At 45.8% G+C, this 14355-nt stretch overlaps 1 protein-coding gene and 1 long non-coding RNA gene across 7 annotated transcripts in view; one reads left to right on the forward strand and one right to left on the reverse strand.

Moving 5' to 3' along the window:
- The window catches only part of LOC149350638 (ras-responsive element-binding protein 1-like), a 54386-nt gene extending 44263 nt beyond the window's left edge, over nucleotides 1–10123 (forward strand). For all 4 annotated transcript variants that reach the window (XM_089579717.1, XM_089579719.1, XM_089579716.1 and 1 more), the window contains exon 4: nucleotides 3761–10123. In XM_089579717.1, coding sequence (XP_089435843.1) covers nucleotides 3761–7807 — 4047 coding nt within the window. In that variant the 3' untranslated portion in view covers nucleotides 7808–10123. The remainder of the gene's footprint in view (nucleotides 1–3760) is intronic.
- Nucleotides 1–14355, reverse strand: part of LOC149350637 (uncharacterized) — an 84089-nt gene that overhangs the window by 69416 nt on the left and 318 nt on the right. The window contains exons 2-3 of one of the 3 annotated variants that reach the window (XR_016290399.1): nucleotides 12809–12906; nucleotides 394–558 (exon numbers count right to left, since the gene is read on the reverse strand). This is a non-coding gene — a long non-coding RNA (uncharacterized LOC149350637). Of the gene's footprint in view, nucleotides 1–393; nucleotides 559–12808; nucleotides 14351–14355 lie in introns of those variants that run through there. The other 2 variants (XR_016290398.1, XR_016290397.1) reach the window with 2 other exon arrangements.

Consider the following 14355-nt stretch of genomic DNA (forward strand, 5'->3'; position numbering starts at 1 on the left):
AATCGACCAAGGCAGTTGCTATCATGCAAAGCGATCAGAAGCGTTAGGCCAGAGCTCACTCCTCACAAAATCCTGTCAGCCTGACCGACCTAATAGCGCAAAGCGCAGCAGTTCGTTGTTCTTCGGACCGGTGCCAGCACCAAACTTGGCCCTGTCCACTCTTTCGATCACTCCACCAAGAGCAAAGTCGATTCCCCCTTTTTGGCACCAAAAAGCCACCTTATCAGTAGCACGCTGGTGCCCACGAAATTGCTTACTCACGAGCACCGCATGTAATCCACGAAACCATTTACATACAGTTATTGCACAAATCACACACCAAAAAGGACAGCGGCAACCGAACAGGAGCCAACACACAGCCAGGACTGCATGCACTGCTTTGTTTACACTCACTTCTTTGCTGTCCGTCACTGGAATATCTGGTCCTCTTAAGCGGCATGCTGCTGAACACATTTCACACCCCTCTCCAAACTCGAGGAGTCCACGTGTCGGCCGTGCCTTGCAGGAAGGAGGCGACTTTCCAAGCCTTGACCTTTTGCAGCTAGCTAACCACCATTCCTGCAGTTTACATCGTTTTTTTCAGACAAGCCCATTCAGATGGCACCAGGTAGGGAAGGGAGGATGAGAAGGGGGGCTGCACAGCCAGCCCTAACAAAATAGCTAAAGAAAGCACTGAGCTGACAGCGTCCGGGTGTTGGCTGGTTTATGATCCTCTGCTCAATGGCCTGCCAACTTGACTGCTGGAGCCTCCCGGATTGCAGAGGCGTATAAAGTATTGGAGTTATACTTCCGAACGCACTGCTGCTCTACTTGATCTGTTAATCTTCTCTTTTGCATGAGGGTAACTCCCATCAGTAGCAAGCTAGTTGTGGCATGTATATTAAAGAATACTGACCTCTTTTGGTTAAAGCCGAATTTCTAAAACTGAATTCGGCGTACGTGTATAGTTTTTTATGTTTGTTTGTTTAAACCAAAAAATCCAGTTTCTACTCATAGGCCACATGCAGGCTATGAGTAGCCTGCATACCATCATCACCATACATACCATCAGAAACGCGAGTAAGACTCTAGGCAATGTTTCTCACAACATAAAAAACACTCGTAATACCCTACCATGGGGTCAGGTAACAAAACAAACTGCTCTTGCATTTTATTTCTTCATTTTAAAATAGTGCTGCTGAGATCACCACATTATTTTGTGAAAAATGCAATAGCATTTATGGGACCATCGGAGGGCTCATAGATGGCAAAGAGTTCTTTTATTCTACCAGTTATGAAAATGAATCAGAATCCAAGTACACAGTCCGGGCATGTCCTGTGACCATTTTTTGGAAGTGCGCAGATCAATGTGCACCGCCTGAGCTGCGTAATCGGCTATAGATGGCACCCTGTATTATGTTGCAGGCAGCTGTGGGCAATTCATTTGAATGCCGCAAGTGGCATGACAATTGGCAAACTTCTGGATTTATACTGATCAGAGCACTGGATTTCAAAATGTAGGTGCTATGGCCAGTTTCACAAATGGCGTAATGAAAGTGACATGAGGACTGTGCTACAGCTTACTATACTCAGTTTCATATATCAGGTTTCAACGCTGTGAAAGGTAGATAAATAGTCCGCATGAAAAAAAATTACTGAGGGCGCTTAAGACTACTTACCTGCTGTGAATGCGAAAGCATGCACGCAGGGTGTTCGGCTGTGGTGTTAGTGTACTGCTCTAATGCAGTGTCCAGTTAAGCTGATCTGTTCGCGCTGCCCGAATGGAAGCTGATACCCAAACCCATGTTGAGAGACTGGTAGTTTAGCATGCGGGGTGCAGTGCTGCGATGACGGCATAGTGTTCTATTGAAGTGGCCAGCAAAGCTGATCTGTTTCTGACGGCCTGGGTTCGGAACCCACTTTGGAAGAAATTTTATTTTTCTTTTGTTTCCTGATGATGCAGGCACTGCCAATGCTGTCATGACATTACGTGGGGGTTTCGGTCCATTTCTCATGGACAGTTGGTGAATGCCGGATTTTCTGGCTGATGAGCCATATAATGCTTTCGTGCTAATAAAGGCGGGTGTATTAATCCGCGCTTGTTTTGTGGCCAAGTGTAGATGTCTAAGGCATGAGAAAGCAACAGCGTGTCATTAGCAATAAGAACATGTTTAATCAAGCTCATGGCAAGTGTGTTATGTAATATGCCTGAGGGCAAAGTGTTTATTCTTTTTCGCTCACCACAAGGAATGCACTACTTTTTGATTGCGGGTGAAGGGAGCACACACAAGAGCGCTAGCTTTGACAGCGTTGCACCTGATGTATGAAACGGAGTATAGAGATGATTTCTGCAGCCATTACTGTGCGGTGGCTGCGGCAGCGTTCCACTGCCTATGCTTTGTCTTCACACCCCGCAAGGGAATGTGGATGGGATGTGAGCCACATCACGCATGATTCGAGTCCCGATGTTATGCTTCTTTTGGCCTACTGGACACAATGCATGACAGATAATGCATGCGTAGCGCCAAGGTCTGACAATCTGACCATGCCAGATATTGGTGCCACGCTTGCTGCAGGCAGGCTCACAGTGCATCTGCTCGTTGAAATAGCGCTGTAGCCAAAGTTGCTTCTTACTGCCTGTACTACTCTTCCGAGCTATACCTTAACGGGGCAGATAAAGCTTGCTGGCAGGTGGCATATTTTTGAATTTGAGTCACTAAAAGTTTCGATATATTTATTTCTCAGCTAAACTAGTGAACTTAATAACCGTAGTGGTTTGCAAAGTAACTCCAGTGTTGTTTTTTTTTATTAGAATATTCTATAACAGCAAGCCTTAGTAGACCTACTCATTTGATGTCCACTGTGTTTGGAAACTAATTTGAGGACCTCTACAGGATGTTTCACCTAAGACATTCCACAATTTTTAAAAATTGCCTTTCTGAGCTAGAAGAGTGCTTTTTTTGGCATAGCATTGTCAGCAGTATAGTACATCAGAATACAGCGAAGACGTGCTCACTAGCAGGTTGGTTAACTAATGTTGAATAGTGAACTTTTTAACTATTATTACTAGGCTCCTTAATTATTGAGATGCGTGGAGCCCACCGTAAGTAATATCCATATCAGTTTTTAGAATTTAAAACATGCGGTTACCCTTGGCGCTGTGGCCCAACAAATTTTGGCTACATCATGCCAAAATGCATGCGCTTTCGGGAAGCTTGCAAGCAAAGCAACCTCTCCAGTGCACATAACTGGTTGAAAGAGCCAGAATTTGTTGGGCCACAGCGCTGAGGGTAACCGTGTTTTCGAAATTCTAAAAACTGATATGGATATTAGTTATGGTGGGCTACACGTCTCTCATTAAATAAGGAGACACAGTAATAGTTAAAAAGTTAACTATTCAATATTAGTTAACCAGCCTGCTAGTTAGCACACCTTAGCTATTCTGATGTACTACACAGCTGATAATGCTATGCCAAAGAAAGCTCTCATCTAACTCAAAAAGCCTATTTTTTTTAATTGTGGAAAGCCTTAGGTTTATTATATTGAACTGTTAGTCAGACATCAAACACTGGGGAAAAACACCTCTACTCTGACATGATCAGAGAGGTATTCAAGCTAGCGCAGGTTTTGCAGGACACTGTTTGCTCTAAATTAATGTCTCAAGGGTTTTTTTATCCTAGTTTGTTAGGCTGTTGTGCTTTGTAGGCCAGCCAGGTGACATGTTCATTAGTGCATGTGAGCCTTGGACAGTGCTTTATGAACTTTTGTGCACCTGCTGCAGGTGGAAGGCCCCCACGTGTGCCCTGTCTGTGATGATGTGCTGGGCTCATCACACGCATTGACCCTGCATATCCGGCAGCACAACCCGACTGACCACTCGCACACTTGCCGGCTTTGTGGCAAAACACTGAGTTCGGCAAGCTCCCTGGACCGACACATGCTGGTTCATTCGGGCGAACGGCCTTTCAAGTGCACTGTCTGCCAAATGGCCTTCACCACCAACGGCAACATGCACCGACATATGCGCACTCATGCGGGGCCCGAGGAGCCCGAGGGGCCGGCCCGGCGAGGCCTCAAGCGGCCGCCTGAGGTTGACACACCCCCACTGTCTCCCTTGCCCGAGCAGGTGTCCTGCCCAGTGTGTGGGAAGGCCTTCCTGTGCCGGGCTGGCCTCACTAGCCACATGGTCACCCACCCGCACGACCCCATCCGGTGCACGCAGTGCTGCGAGGTGACGTCCAGCTACGCTGCCTACCTAGACCACCGCTGTGGCCCTCAGGAGGTGGCACCTCAGGGGCCTGGTTTTCATGACCTCACATTTGTGGACTTTTCCACAGGCAAGTTCTCACTCATTGCCAAGTCTCTGTGTGAGAGCCAGGCCCGGCGACCTAGCAGTGCCTTTCACACATTTGAATGCAACCTCTGCAAACGCGCATTTCCTTGCAGCAGTGCTTTGCGCCTGCATGCCCAGGCCCATGGACGAGGAACGTTTTGCCCCAGCTGTAGTTGTGACTTTCCCAGCCCTCGCTTTTTAGAGGCACACCAGCTCAAGCATCGTCGTGCTGAACAGTGTGGAGCTCCTGCCTGCAGCAAGGAGGACTTTTTGGCCTTGCTTGAGCTTCAGACACGAGCGTCAAGTGCTGCCCTGGAGGAAGCTGTTCCCCATGGCAAGGAGGAACACTTTGAAAGCTATGCGTATTTCAACGGTGGGACACCAAGGCCAGAGAAGGAAGCAGGCCATGACTTTGCTGACATTCAGTCTATAATATCAGTGACATCCAAAGCACCTCTGGCAGCAACTTCACCAGGTCAGAGTGGAGCTTCTCCACGGCCTGGTTCACCACTAGAGGCTGACTCCGCAAGCCCTGATGGTGGCAAGCCTGAGGAGGGCACAAGGGATGAATCTAATGCTGAAGAGGATGGTCAGCCACAATTCGGCTGCAAGTTGTGCCACATGTCTTTTGCAAGTCTTGGCCTGTTGCGCAAGCATGGTCAGCTTCACTCTCATGGCACAACACCATATGCTTGCAATGTTTGTTCTTACACGAGCATGGACAAGAGCACGCTCATTCGACATCTGCGGACACACAATGGTGAGCGACCATTTCAGTGTGCTATCTGCAAGTATGCTTTCACCACCAAGGCCAACTGTGAAAGGCATGTGCGCAAGAGGCACAAGAAGGTGACTAAAGGTGAAGTGCGAGGGGCAATGCAGTACAACCCACATATGGCCGAACGAAGTACAAGCTCTGAGACTTTGGCTCCAGAAGTGGGCAGCCAAGAAACAGTGTGCAAGTACTGCAGTGTAGATTTCAAGTTCAACCGAGTACTCCGCCATCACTTGCGCTCACTTCACAACAGCTGCAGCAGAAAACCTTTTTGCTGCAATATCTGTAAGCTAGGGTTCTCTACAAAGAACAACTGTATCCGACATGCCCTCAAGCAGCACCCAGACATGCGTGATCGTTTGGCACAAGTTGTAGCTGCTAAGCCACTGGCACTCAGTGACTCTTCAGAGGACCTTACTGCGGGCAGCCTTGAGGACAGTCCTCAGAAGACGTCGCCTGCTGATGCGACAGCTCCACTCAGCCAGCCTCCAGCTGCAGAGGAACCGCTGCCAGAGGAACCTGTGAGAGACCAGTGCCTGGACCTGTCGTCGGAAAACCCACCGGACGGCAAGGCTCCGTCGGAGGCTGCTGAGCCACTCAATTTGACCCTCAAACCATCACAAGAGGGAGCTACTGGAGAAAGTGATGCCAACAACAATGATGAGCAAGTTATAGCTGCCAAAAGCTTGGTCTCTCTGTCTGAATTGCCCCCGCCACAAGAAGAACCACTGGACCTGGCTGTTCATGCCATAGATCTGAGCTGGAGGAACTCCAATAGCCCTGAGCCACCTCAAGGCACTCATTCTGCTAGTCCCTGCGCCCCACCTCCACCACCTTTGCCACCTCCAAGTCAGCTGCTTCAGTCAAGTTCAAAAATCCAATTGCCTCCCAAGACTCCTCCACTTGGCCGTCCACCTGTCAATGGGCTGCCTTCAGCTAGGAACCCTACTATATTGGAATCTTCAAGTGCCAGTGATGATATCTACAAAATGACATTTAAAATGGTCAATGATAAGCTCTCGCCAAAGCTCTTGCCAAAGAACCAGAGGTCCTTTAGTTGTGTGTATTGCTCTGCAGGATTCACTCTCAAGTCTAACATGGAGAGGCACATCAAGAGAAAGCACCCAGAACATGCAAGACCGACACGAAGTCGTAACTTCATCCCAACTATGAGCAGCCCTGGTTCTTCAAAACCTTTTTCATCTACCCTGTCTGATGAAACTCGAACTGCTCTGCGGGTTGTCCTTAGCAGCAAGGCCAACAAAGCAGCTGATGCTACTGAGAGCATGCCACCTTCTGCTTCCCAGGAACAGCAAGCAAAGGCAGAGTCTAAAGACGAGCACAAAAGTGTGGAAGATTTGTCGAGCCGAACTGTAGAGAATGGCAGTGATGAAGGTTCAGCAGATTTAGCCAGTGTTTCATCAGTTATCCACACTGCCAACTCGCAAGTATTTCAGCAGTACCTCCTAGATGAAAAAGGTTTGCCTGAGGAAACGCAAGAGACAGCCACTGGTGAATGCAGTGAAAGTGATGGTGGAGACCATCGCGAGAGGAAACGCAGCTCCTACACTGACTCACCCAATAGTGTTGCCTGTCCCTACTGTTCGCGCAAGTTTCCTTGGACCAGCTCATTGCGGCGACACATTCTGACACACACAGGCCAGAAGCCATTCAAGTGCGAACGGTGTCCCATCTGGTTCACCACCAAGTCTAACTGCGAGCGACACTATGTGCGCAAGCATGGCCGCCATGGGGACCACTTGACACGTTGTGTGCCCGAACGCCCTTTCAAATGTAATGTGTGCCCTAGCAGCACGTTTTCGACGCGAGGTAACCTGCGCAAGCATTACTACATCAAGCACTGGTCCCGCAATGGGGCTGATAAAAGTGCACGCATGCCAGCTGAGGCTGACAGTGAGCCGCACAATGAAGACTCGCTGGATGCCATGGACGATGCTGGGGAGGGCAGTTCTGATAATGGAAGTGAGGACCCCCGCCAGTGCCCTGACCGGCTGCACTGCCCTTGTTGTGAAGCTGTTTTCAGCACAGCTTCTGAGATCGAACACCATGTGGGCCAACTCATTGAGGTACCCTACCGCTGCCACCAGTGTGAGCGTGCCTTTGTGCAGCGGTCCGACTGCCTGGCCCATCTGGAGTCGGACCACACCGAATTGCAGCTGCCTGCTGACGTGGAGCATGAGGTTGTAGCAGCTCACATGAAGAGCATTGTACCGGGAACCAGCGAGGACTATGGCCTGTGCCGCATCGCATGTGTCTTCTGCCTCCGTCGGTTTGTGTCCACTGACAGCCTCAAGAAGCATGTGCTTGGCTGCCACACAGGGGACACCTTTGCCTGTGACACTTGCCACCAAAAGCTTCCCTCCAAAAACAGCATAGCCCGGCACAAACGTAAGCACCACGAGTTGACCTTGTCCGAGCCGGGAGATAGCTCGGAAGAAGAGCAACCAGACTCGGAAGACCAGCCCCAAACCAATCACAAACATTCCTCAAAAAAGTTGCTTTTGCTTGGGAAGCAGAAAAAAAAGAAAGTTGCTGATGCTGCAGAGGCTGGCAGCACGGAAACCAAGAGCCCCCGTGAATGTGGCAATGGTGATCTCATCCAGAACCTCTTGGGAATCCAGGACTCAAAGATCATTGACGAGATGCTGATGAATCCCGCTGACTCAGCAGCACGACTCCTGGGGGTGAAACAAGTCTGATCCCATGAATGCCCTTCCTGCTTGTATCTAATTTCCACAAAGGAATGATACATGTATTTGTGTTAATTCTGCTTGCATTGCGAAGCAATATGTTACCGAAAATGTTCAGCTATTTGATAGGCATGACTTTTTGAAAACGTTGTATATCTGTATAGACTCATGATGCGATTGTTCATGGAAGTCATTTTTACTGCTCAATACACAAATTGTTTTTGCATTTCTTTCCCATTTACGTGGGAGTAAGTGGCTTCAAGGCCTGCTGCTGCTTGTCATAAGATAGTAGCATTGAGTGTGTTGTTGATTCTTTTGCTGAATAATTTATTGCAGCAACCTGGCTATTTCAGGCTGCAGAGAAATGTATGTTCTTCCTTAATATTTTGGTTATAATTTTTAATGTGAACATGAGGCGATGTTTTACAAGCCTGACCTGTGTCATCTTATGCACCTGTTGCACAACGTGTACATACTTGCACTTACTGTGATTTTAGAAATAATTGACGACAGGTAATGAGAGCAATATAGCTGGTACGAGTTCTTTGTTCCAAAGCAAAGGGCAGACACAATCAAGAATCATTCCACACTGAACTGTAGCGAAACACTAGTACAATAATTAATGAATGGCTTGACTAAGCTGCATGATTTCTATTTTGCCATGCATGCCTTGAATTTTGACTACTGGTGATGCCATTGGGTCCAAGCCTGGCCATATCATGGGACCAGTTGACATTTTTCCCAGCACTATCAAAGTTACTTTGACTGCAGTTTATGGATAGACAGACATATCACCTACATTCCCTCTTGTGCAGTCAAAGCTCAGGGCCACCTGTTGCCACTTCACTGTGGCCAAGACCTTGCAGTGCTTATCCCAAAGCGCCTAATACTGTAGAAACTAGTTATAGAGCCCACATTCCATATTTTGGGGCGAGCATTGTGTATTTTTAATGTGTGTAATTTATACGCACCTTCGTATACAGGCGTGCACACCCATACAGTGCTGTAGGGTTGTATATCACACACTGCTGCCTTGTTTGCTTGTTGCTATGCAAACTCGCTGTACTCTTGGTGCCTTTTTGCTGCTGTGTTTTGAATAGTTGGTGCATTCAGCAGAGTTCCTTTGCCTTTACCCACTGTTACACGCTGTGCTTTGCACCCAAGTGCACTTGCTTTTTACTGTTGCTGTTCATATATAAGCTAGCACCGTCCAAGTTCAGAGTATGCAGGGGAAACACATTTACAATCAGTACCAGCTGTTTGGGAATACCAGTCCATCTGGAACTTTTCTACCAGTTGCCTTTCGAGCACATCAAAGTGAAAAAGACAGCACAAGCAACTAACTACCCGCAACCTCAGGAGATTTGTGAGCTGCCTGCAATCAGTTCATTGCCCTAAATATTGTACAAGCATGGTGTCATGGTATTGAGTTTTGCTGGCACCTATTTCTGTCTGCTTGATGTTTACATTGTAAAGTGTAACATTGTGACATGATTGTAATCTCTGAAGGATGGAAGGTCTGCTTTCTGTTAATATGTCAACAATTGCATGAAACATTTCTGTATGTGATGAACAAATGTTGAGAGATTTAGTATGAACAAATTACGTGGCAATCAGATCACTTCGAGAATCATTTATGTTAGTATTGTCTTATACGGGTTGCTCCTTGCTTTAAAATTGGTATGTGTTTTACTTGTGAAGGCTACAGATCATTGCACTTTACTATTGCCTCTCTTAGGTGTATAGTACTTAATGTGGATAATTATGTCTCGTGCTTTTGCCAGTTAGATGGAGTAAGGATTTTAATCAAATTAAGAATGGTTTTTTTGAGTGGCAGAATTTTTATATTTTAGTAGTTTTGTACTTAGACCCTTTACTTTTTTTTTCTTTCAGTGATCTTACTATATCATCATGCCACTTGAGTTCGCTTCATAAGTTGAGCGACAGTAAGGTGCTCTCTCGGCGTACTTTCTTTGTTCTGCTAGTTTTAGCATGCATGCATCTGTAGGCAGACGTTTATTCCATGCACTGTCGTGCATATATTGCCTTGCTATTGCCTGCAAGTTTTTACTGTGCAGTTGTAGACTGCAATACTAGTCGCACCTTGGCGGTTTGCTGCCCATTAGACACTGTCAGCATCTGCTGCTGTTAAATGCTTCACTGTCTTTTTGTTGACAGCATATACATATTGCCTAACTATACAAAAGTACATGCTGTATAATTTTTAGACATTTGTAACTGGTGCTAGCTGTGCTGGCGACATTTAATTTTAAGGAAAACACGTGTAAGTCTGTTTGTTTGGCAATAAAAGTGTTCATACAGTTATTTTGTGTGTATGAATATAGTCCATGGGCTTATAACACAGGCCAAGAGGTCTGCAAAAGTATTTTAGGCACAGACGTATGTAGTATACATTGGTAAAAGTTTGAGTGCAATACTTTGGTGCACTAAACATGAGTAACAGTGGCTTTTGACTGGCCCCTGGTGATAACATACTTCTAGTGTCTCGGAGTACAGCCATCTCGACACTGAGGAACATAAGCAAGCATAGAGCTGGGAAAAAATTTTCAAATGACAGTGCCACACAAACACTGCTTATGCTGTAAAATAAAAATTGCACTGCACAGTCTAATAAATGCGCTTACAGTAATGTCAATGTTTTGCATCATGATATGAAGCATCCTATCAAGCAAGAACAGGTGCAGGCCACAAAGCAAACAAGAGGGCAACATTTAGGCTCCCACGTAGAGCCCTTGCTCACAATAGAAAGTGCGTTTTGCAATAAACTATTAATGCTAAAGCATTATATATGCCATTAGCACAGCAGCCGCCGTCTGTCGCCGTTCATGGCACAAAATTCCTCAGTGACATCATCCCTCACAGGACGTCAGCAGTAGACCATAAGATAGTGATGTGTACAGCAAAGAAGAAAAGATAAAATTTCTTCTGAAGGTGCAGGGAAACGAACCAAAGATTGCGAGGCGAGCATGCAACCCATAGGCCACAAAACCACCGTTACTTCTTGACAAATAAAGATGAACCTAGTGTATGCGTTTCCTTAAGGCTGTATGCTAATGAGTAGGTGTGTCACTGGAAAGGAAGGAATCTTTAATAAATCTCTCATCGGAGCTCACAAAGAGGCAATGCTTTCGGATTCAAAACGTGTAAGCAGTGTTTAAGTGCCCTCTGTCACTTTTTCTATTACCTTTGAAAAAATAAAAACTTTCCAAACTTAAAAAAAATAGAGCAAAGGAAGCATTAAAAGTAAGCTTGAAAAGGTAACACAAGCAGCATGCGTAGACTGGCAGGAGATTGTTGTCGTTACAGTAAGCTGATCGGTCTGTAATTTTCCAACTCCTTGACGTCTCCTTTCTTGTGAATTAAGAATACGTTACCATTCTTCCAAGCTTCTGGTACACTTGAGGTCACAAGGCATTGCATATACAGGGCATAATTACCTGCTAACAAGCCTAAGGTAAGCAGAAAATGCCCAGTTTACCTCATCTTCCTTTTATTCGTTATTGGACATATATGTGACAGAAGGCTGGCAGAGTATGTAGACAGGGCACTCCCAGTAAAAAAAAAGAAAAATGGGTACAACTGGAAAATTTCAAATTGATACCAGCTGGTCAGAAACCAGTTGTTTTCTCACCATACATTGGTCGCTACCATTAGCCCAATTGATGCTTCCAGTTGGAAATAATTGGTCAGCAAACCAGACCAAATGACTCGGCAATTGGACTCAAATGGCATACCTATTGGACCGAGATTGTTTAAACTGCGCAGTCAAAAAAAAAGTACACAATGGGAATTTCATTTCAAACCAAGTGGCTTTTCTCCTAGGATTGAGACCTCTGCCAACATTTTCAAGGGAATTGAAATTACGAGTATTACATGCTTTAATGGATATCAGGTCAAACAAGCAAGCCTTGCATCACACATAAAGAACACTTTAGACACTATTGCCATACGGTCAATATATATCCACAGAGTATTTTTTTTCACCCCAACTTTTACACCCCATTCGTGGGGACCCTCCCACTGGGGTTAGTGGCACTTGTCTGCTAAACGAAGTTTTTACTTAATCACGCCAGTAATGGTGGAAGTGATGAAAACAGTTAAGCAGATTATGCTGCTATGTCTCTTTTACAAGGACCTAATTATTTGGCTGTTCTGTTTTTACAGAGAGCTATATATGCAGATTTCAGTCAAGGACATTATTGGCTTCTAATTAGACTTTCCAATATGAAAATTTTCTTAGGACCAATTGAAATGATGAGATGATGAATTTTTTATGACGCAAGGGTATCTGTGGCCAAAGAGTGTCATGGCACAATGTTTTTTTCCTCTTTTCAAGGTGGGGTCACAGACCCATTTCTCAAGCATTTCATCCTAAAGAAGCCAGGCACCAGACAAGGGAAAGCTTATACCCATTGTATCACCGGTGGGTACCCAGCAGCACTGGGGATCAAATCCCACACCTTCCGCATGGGAGGCGAATACCAAATGGAATAATTTGGAACAAATTGTAGGGGTGTGTGAATATTCTAAAATTTCAAATAGAAAATCGAATATCCTCCTATTCAATTCTTTCAACGAATCAAATAGTGTTTTTTCATAATTATTTGAAATGAATCAAGTACGTTCTTAACTTCTCGAATAGTTCTTGAATCATCGGCAGGAGGTCCAGAAAGGCCAGCCAGAAAGGTCCAGAATGGCTGTACCAAAAACGGACCATACCGACACCATGCACGATCCTTACATGAAAAGTATGAACTGGACTTCATCTGGACTCTAACCGGATGAAGGGTTCAGCACCACAATGTGGTTCATTCGTGTGGCGATGTTCATAATGCTTGTACATGGTCTCCAATACTGGACAACGCGGCAGGACTCGGGTAAATTCAGCAAAACCCTGCCTTGATGCTCAATCTTGTAGGCCATGGCACATATGTACTTGCCACTAGTCTCAATCCCTGTGATGTGGCTCTATTGCCACTGGGTACTCACTCGTTTTCTAATGGGTGCAAGGTTTCCTCAGGCCTGGTTTGGCTTGCTTGGCTTGGCAGGCTTGGCCTTTCTGGGATGAAATACTTGGGAAAGGGTCCCTGACCAACCCCAGAAAATGGTAATTTTAAGGTGAACGCCTTTAATGCCTCATCGTTGTCGACAGAAAGTTGTCAGCAGAAGGTTTTCAGCAGAGGTGTCACGCTTTTCTAGTTGGAACAGAAAAAAAATCTGTGCACGATGGGATTCGAACCACCATCCTTCCGTTCCGCAGCCAAGCGTGCTAATGGCTGCGCTACTTCCTGCCAACGCATATGTAGTTCTCCTAGGACGCTGGAGAGTGTTTGCAGAAAGGCGCCAAATCAGACGGATGCCTCCCAAACGCCCTCCAGTGTCTCCAGCATTTAAGATTCACAAACAATTATGTACTTAACATCTTAACCACACATCAGTGACATAAAGAGCAACACCGCACTAAACGCTTTCGCCTCACTGCACTTTAGGCCAACAAAGTGCCCCCCTGAATTTTTCCTATACTTGCAACTTGATGGCCCTAGAATTACTGTAGTGACTTTGTGTTGGTGGAACATCTACAGCTTTCACTTCATAAGTTTAAAACTTATAGCTCCATACGGCAGTTCCAGCACTGGCACTTCAGTGTTTCATACAATTGCTTGTTTTTTATGAATATTCGCACAAGTAGCGAACATTAGGATTAATATTCGATTTGTATTTGATTCGGTTCTATCACATCAATTCATATTCAAGCTATATTTTAGCTAAACTATTTATAACCAAATTGGAAACAAAACTACATTATTCGTATTCAATTCGGTTTGGAAAAAGTGCAATTCGCACATCCCTAATAAAGTGGAATTCAGGAAGCAACTGGGCTATCTGAATGGGAGTAATGCAACCAACTGTAATCTTAGAAACAAGCTGGATGATAAAACCAACCGAATGCCCGTGTGGAACCAGGGATACACTGTACTATCCAGTTAGATTTATGAGCCAAATTGAATGACCTTTGGGTTCAACTGGAATTCCCAATTGGTCCCATTGTCTTCAGGCTAGGCTTATTGCTTAGGTGCGGGTTTCGGTTGGCATGGCACTTATCAGGCGCGAGCGCTGCCGCGAATGATCGGTGATCGACCGCTATTCACTACAAAAACGTTATCTCGAGCGAGCCTGGACGTTGGCACGCCGCTGTGACAATGCAGTCGTCGCGTTGACACGCCGATAGAGCGAAGTAGTCAATGCTGTGAGCCACCTCTAATGGGGGAGTATGATGGGGGTCTCAATATGGTGTCCACCTGTCGCACACCTGGCCACACATGAACCGTATAACGAAACCTTCTGATAAGCAAAGGCGCATCAGCAGCCGTGAAGAGATATGTGGCTTTGGTTCTCGCTGGTGCTCTTAAGCACCACTAAAGATCTGAACACCTGTTCTACCCGCTTCCTTAACAGCGATGCTTCGAGTGGCAATCGGCAAGAACCCGCCAGCTTTGGCCTTTTGGCGCAGCACCAAACCAAATGACTTAAGACAA

Source organism: Amblyomma mixtum, chromosome 3 (genome assembly GCF_055824585.1).
Source record: "Amblyomma mixtum isolate Tamu chromosome 3, ASM5582458v1, whole genome shotgun sequence".
In the NCBI taxonomy this organism is placed as follows: domain Eukaryota; kingdom Metazoa; phylum Arthropoda; class Arachnida; order Ixodida; family Ixodidae; genus Amblyomma; species Amblyomma mixtum.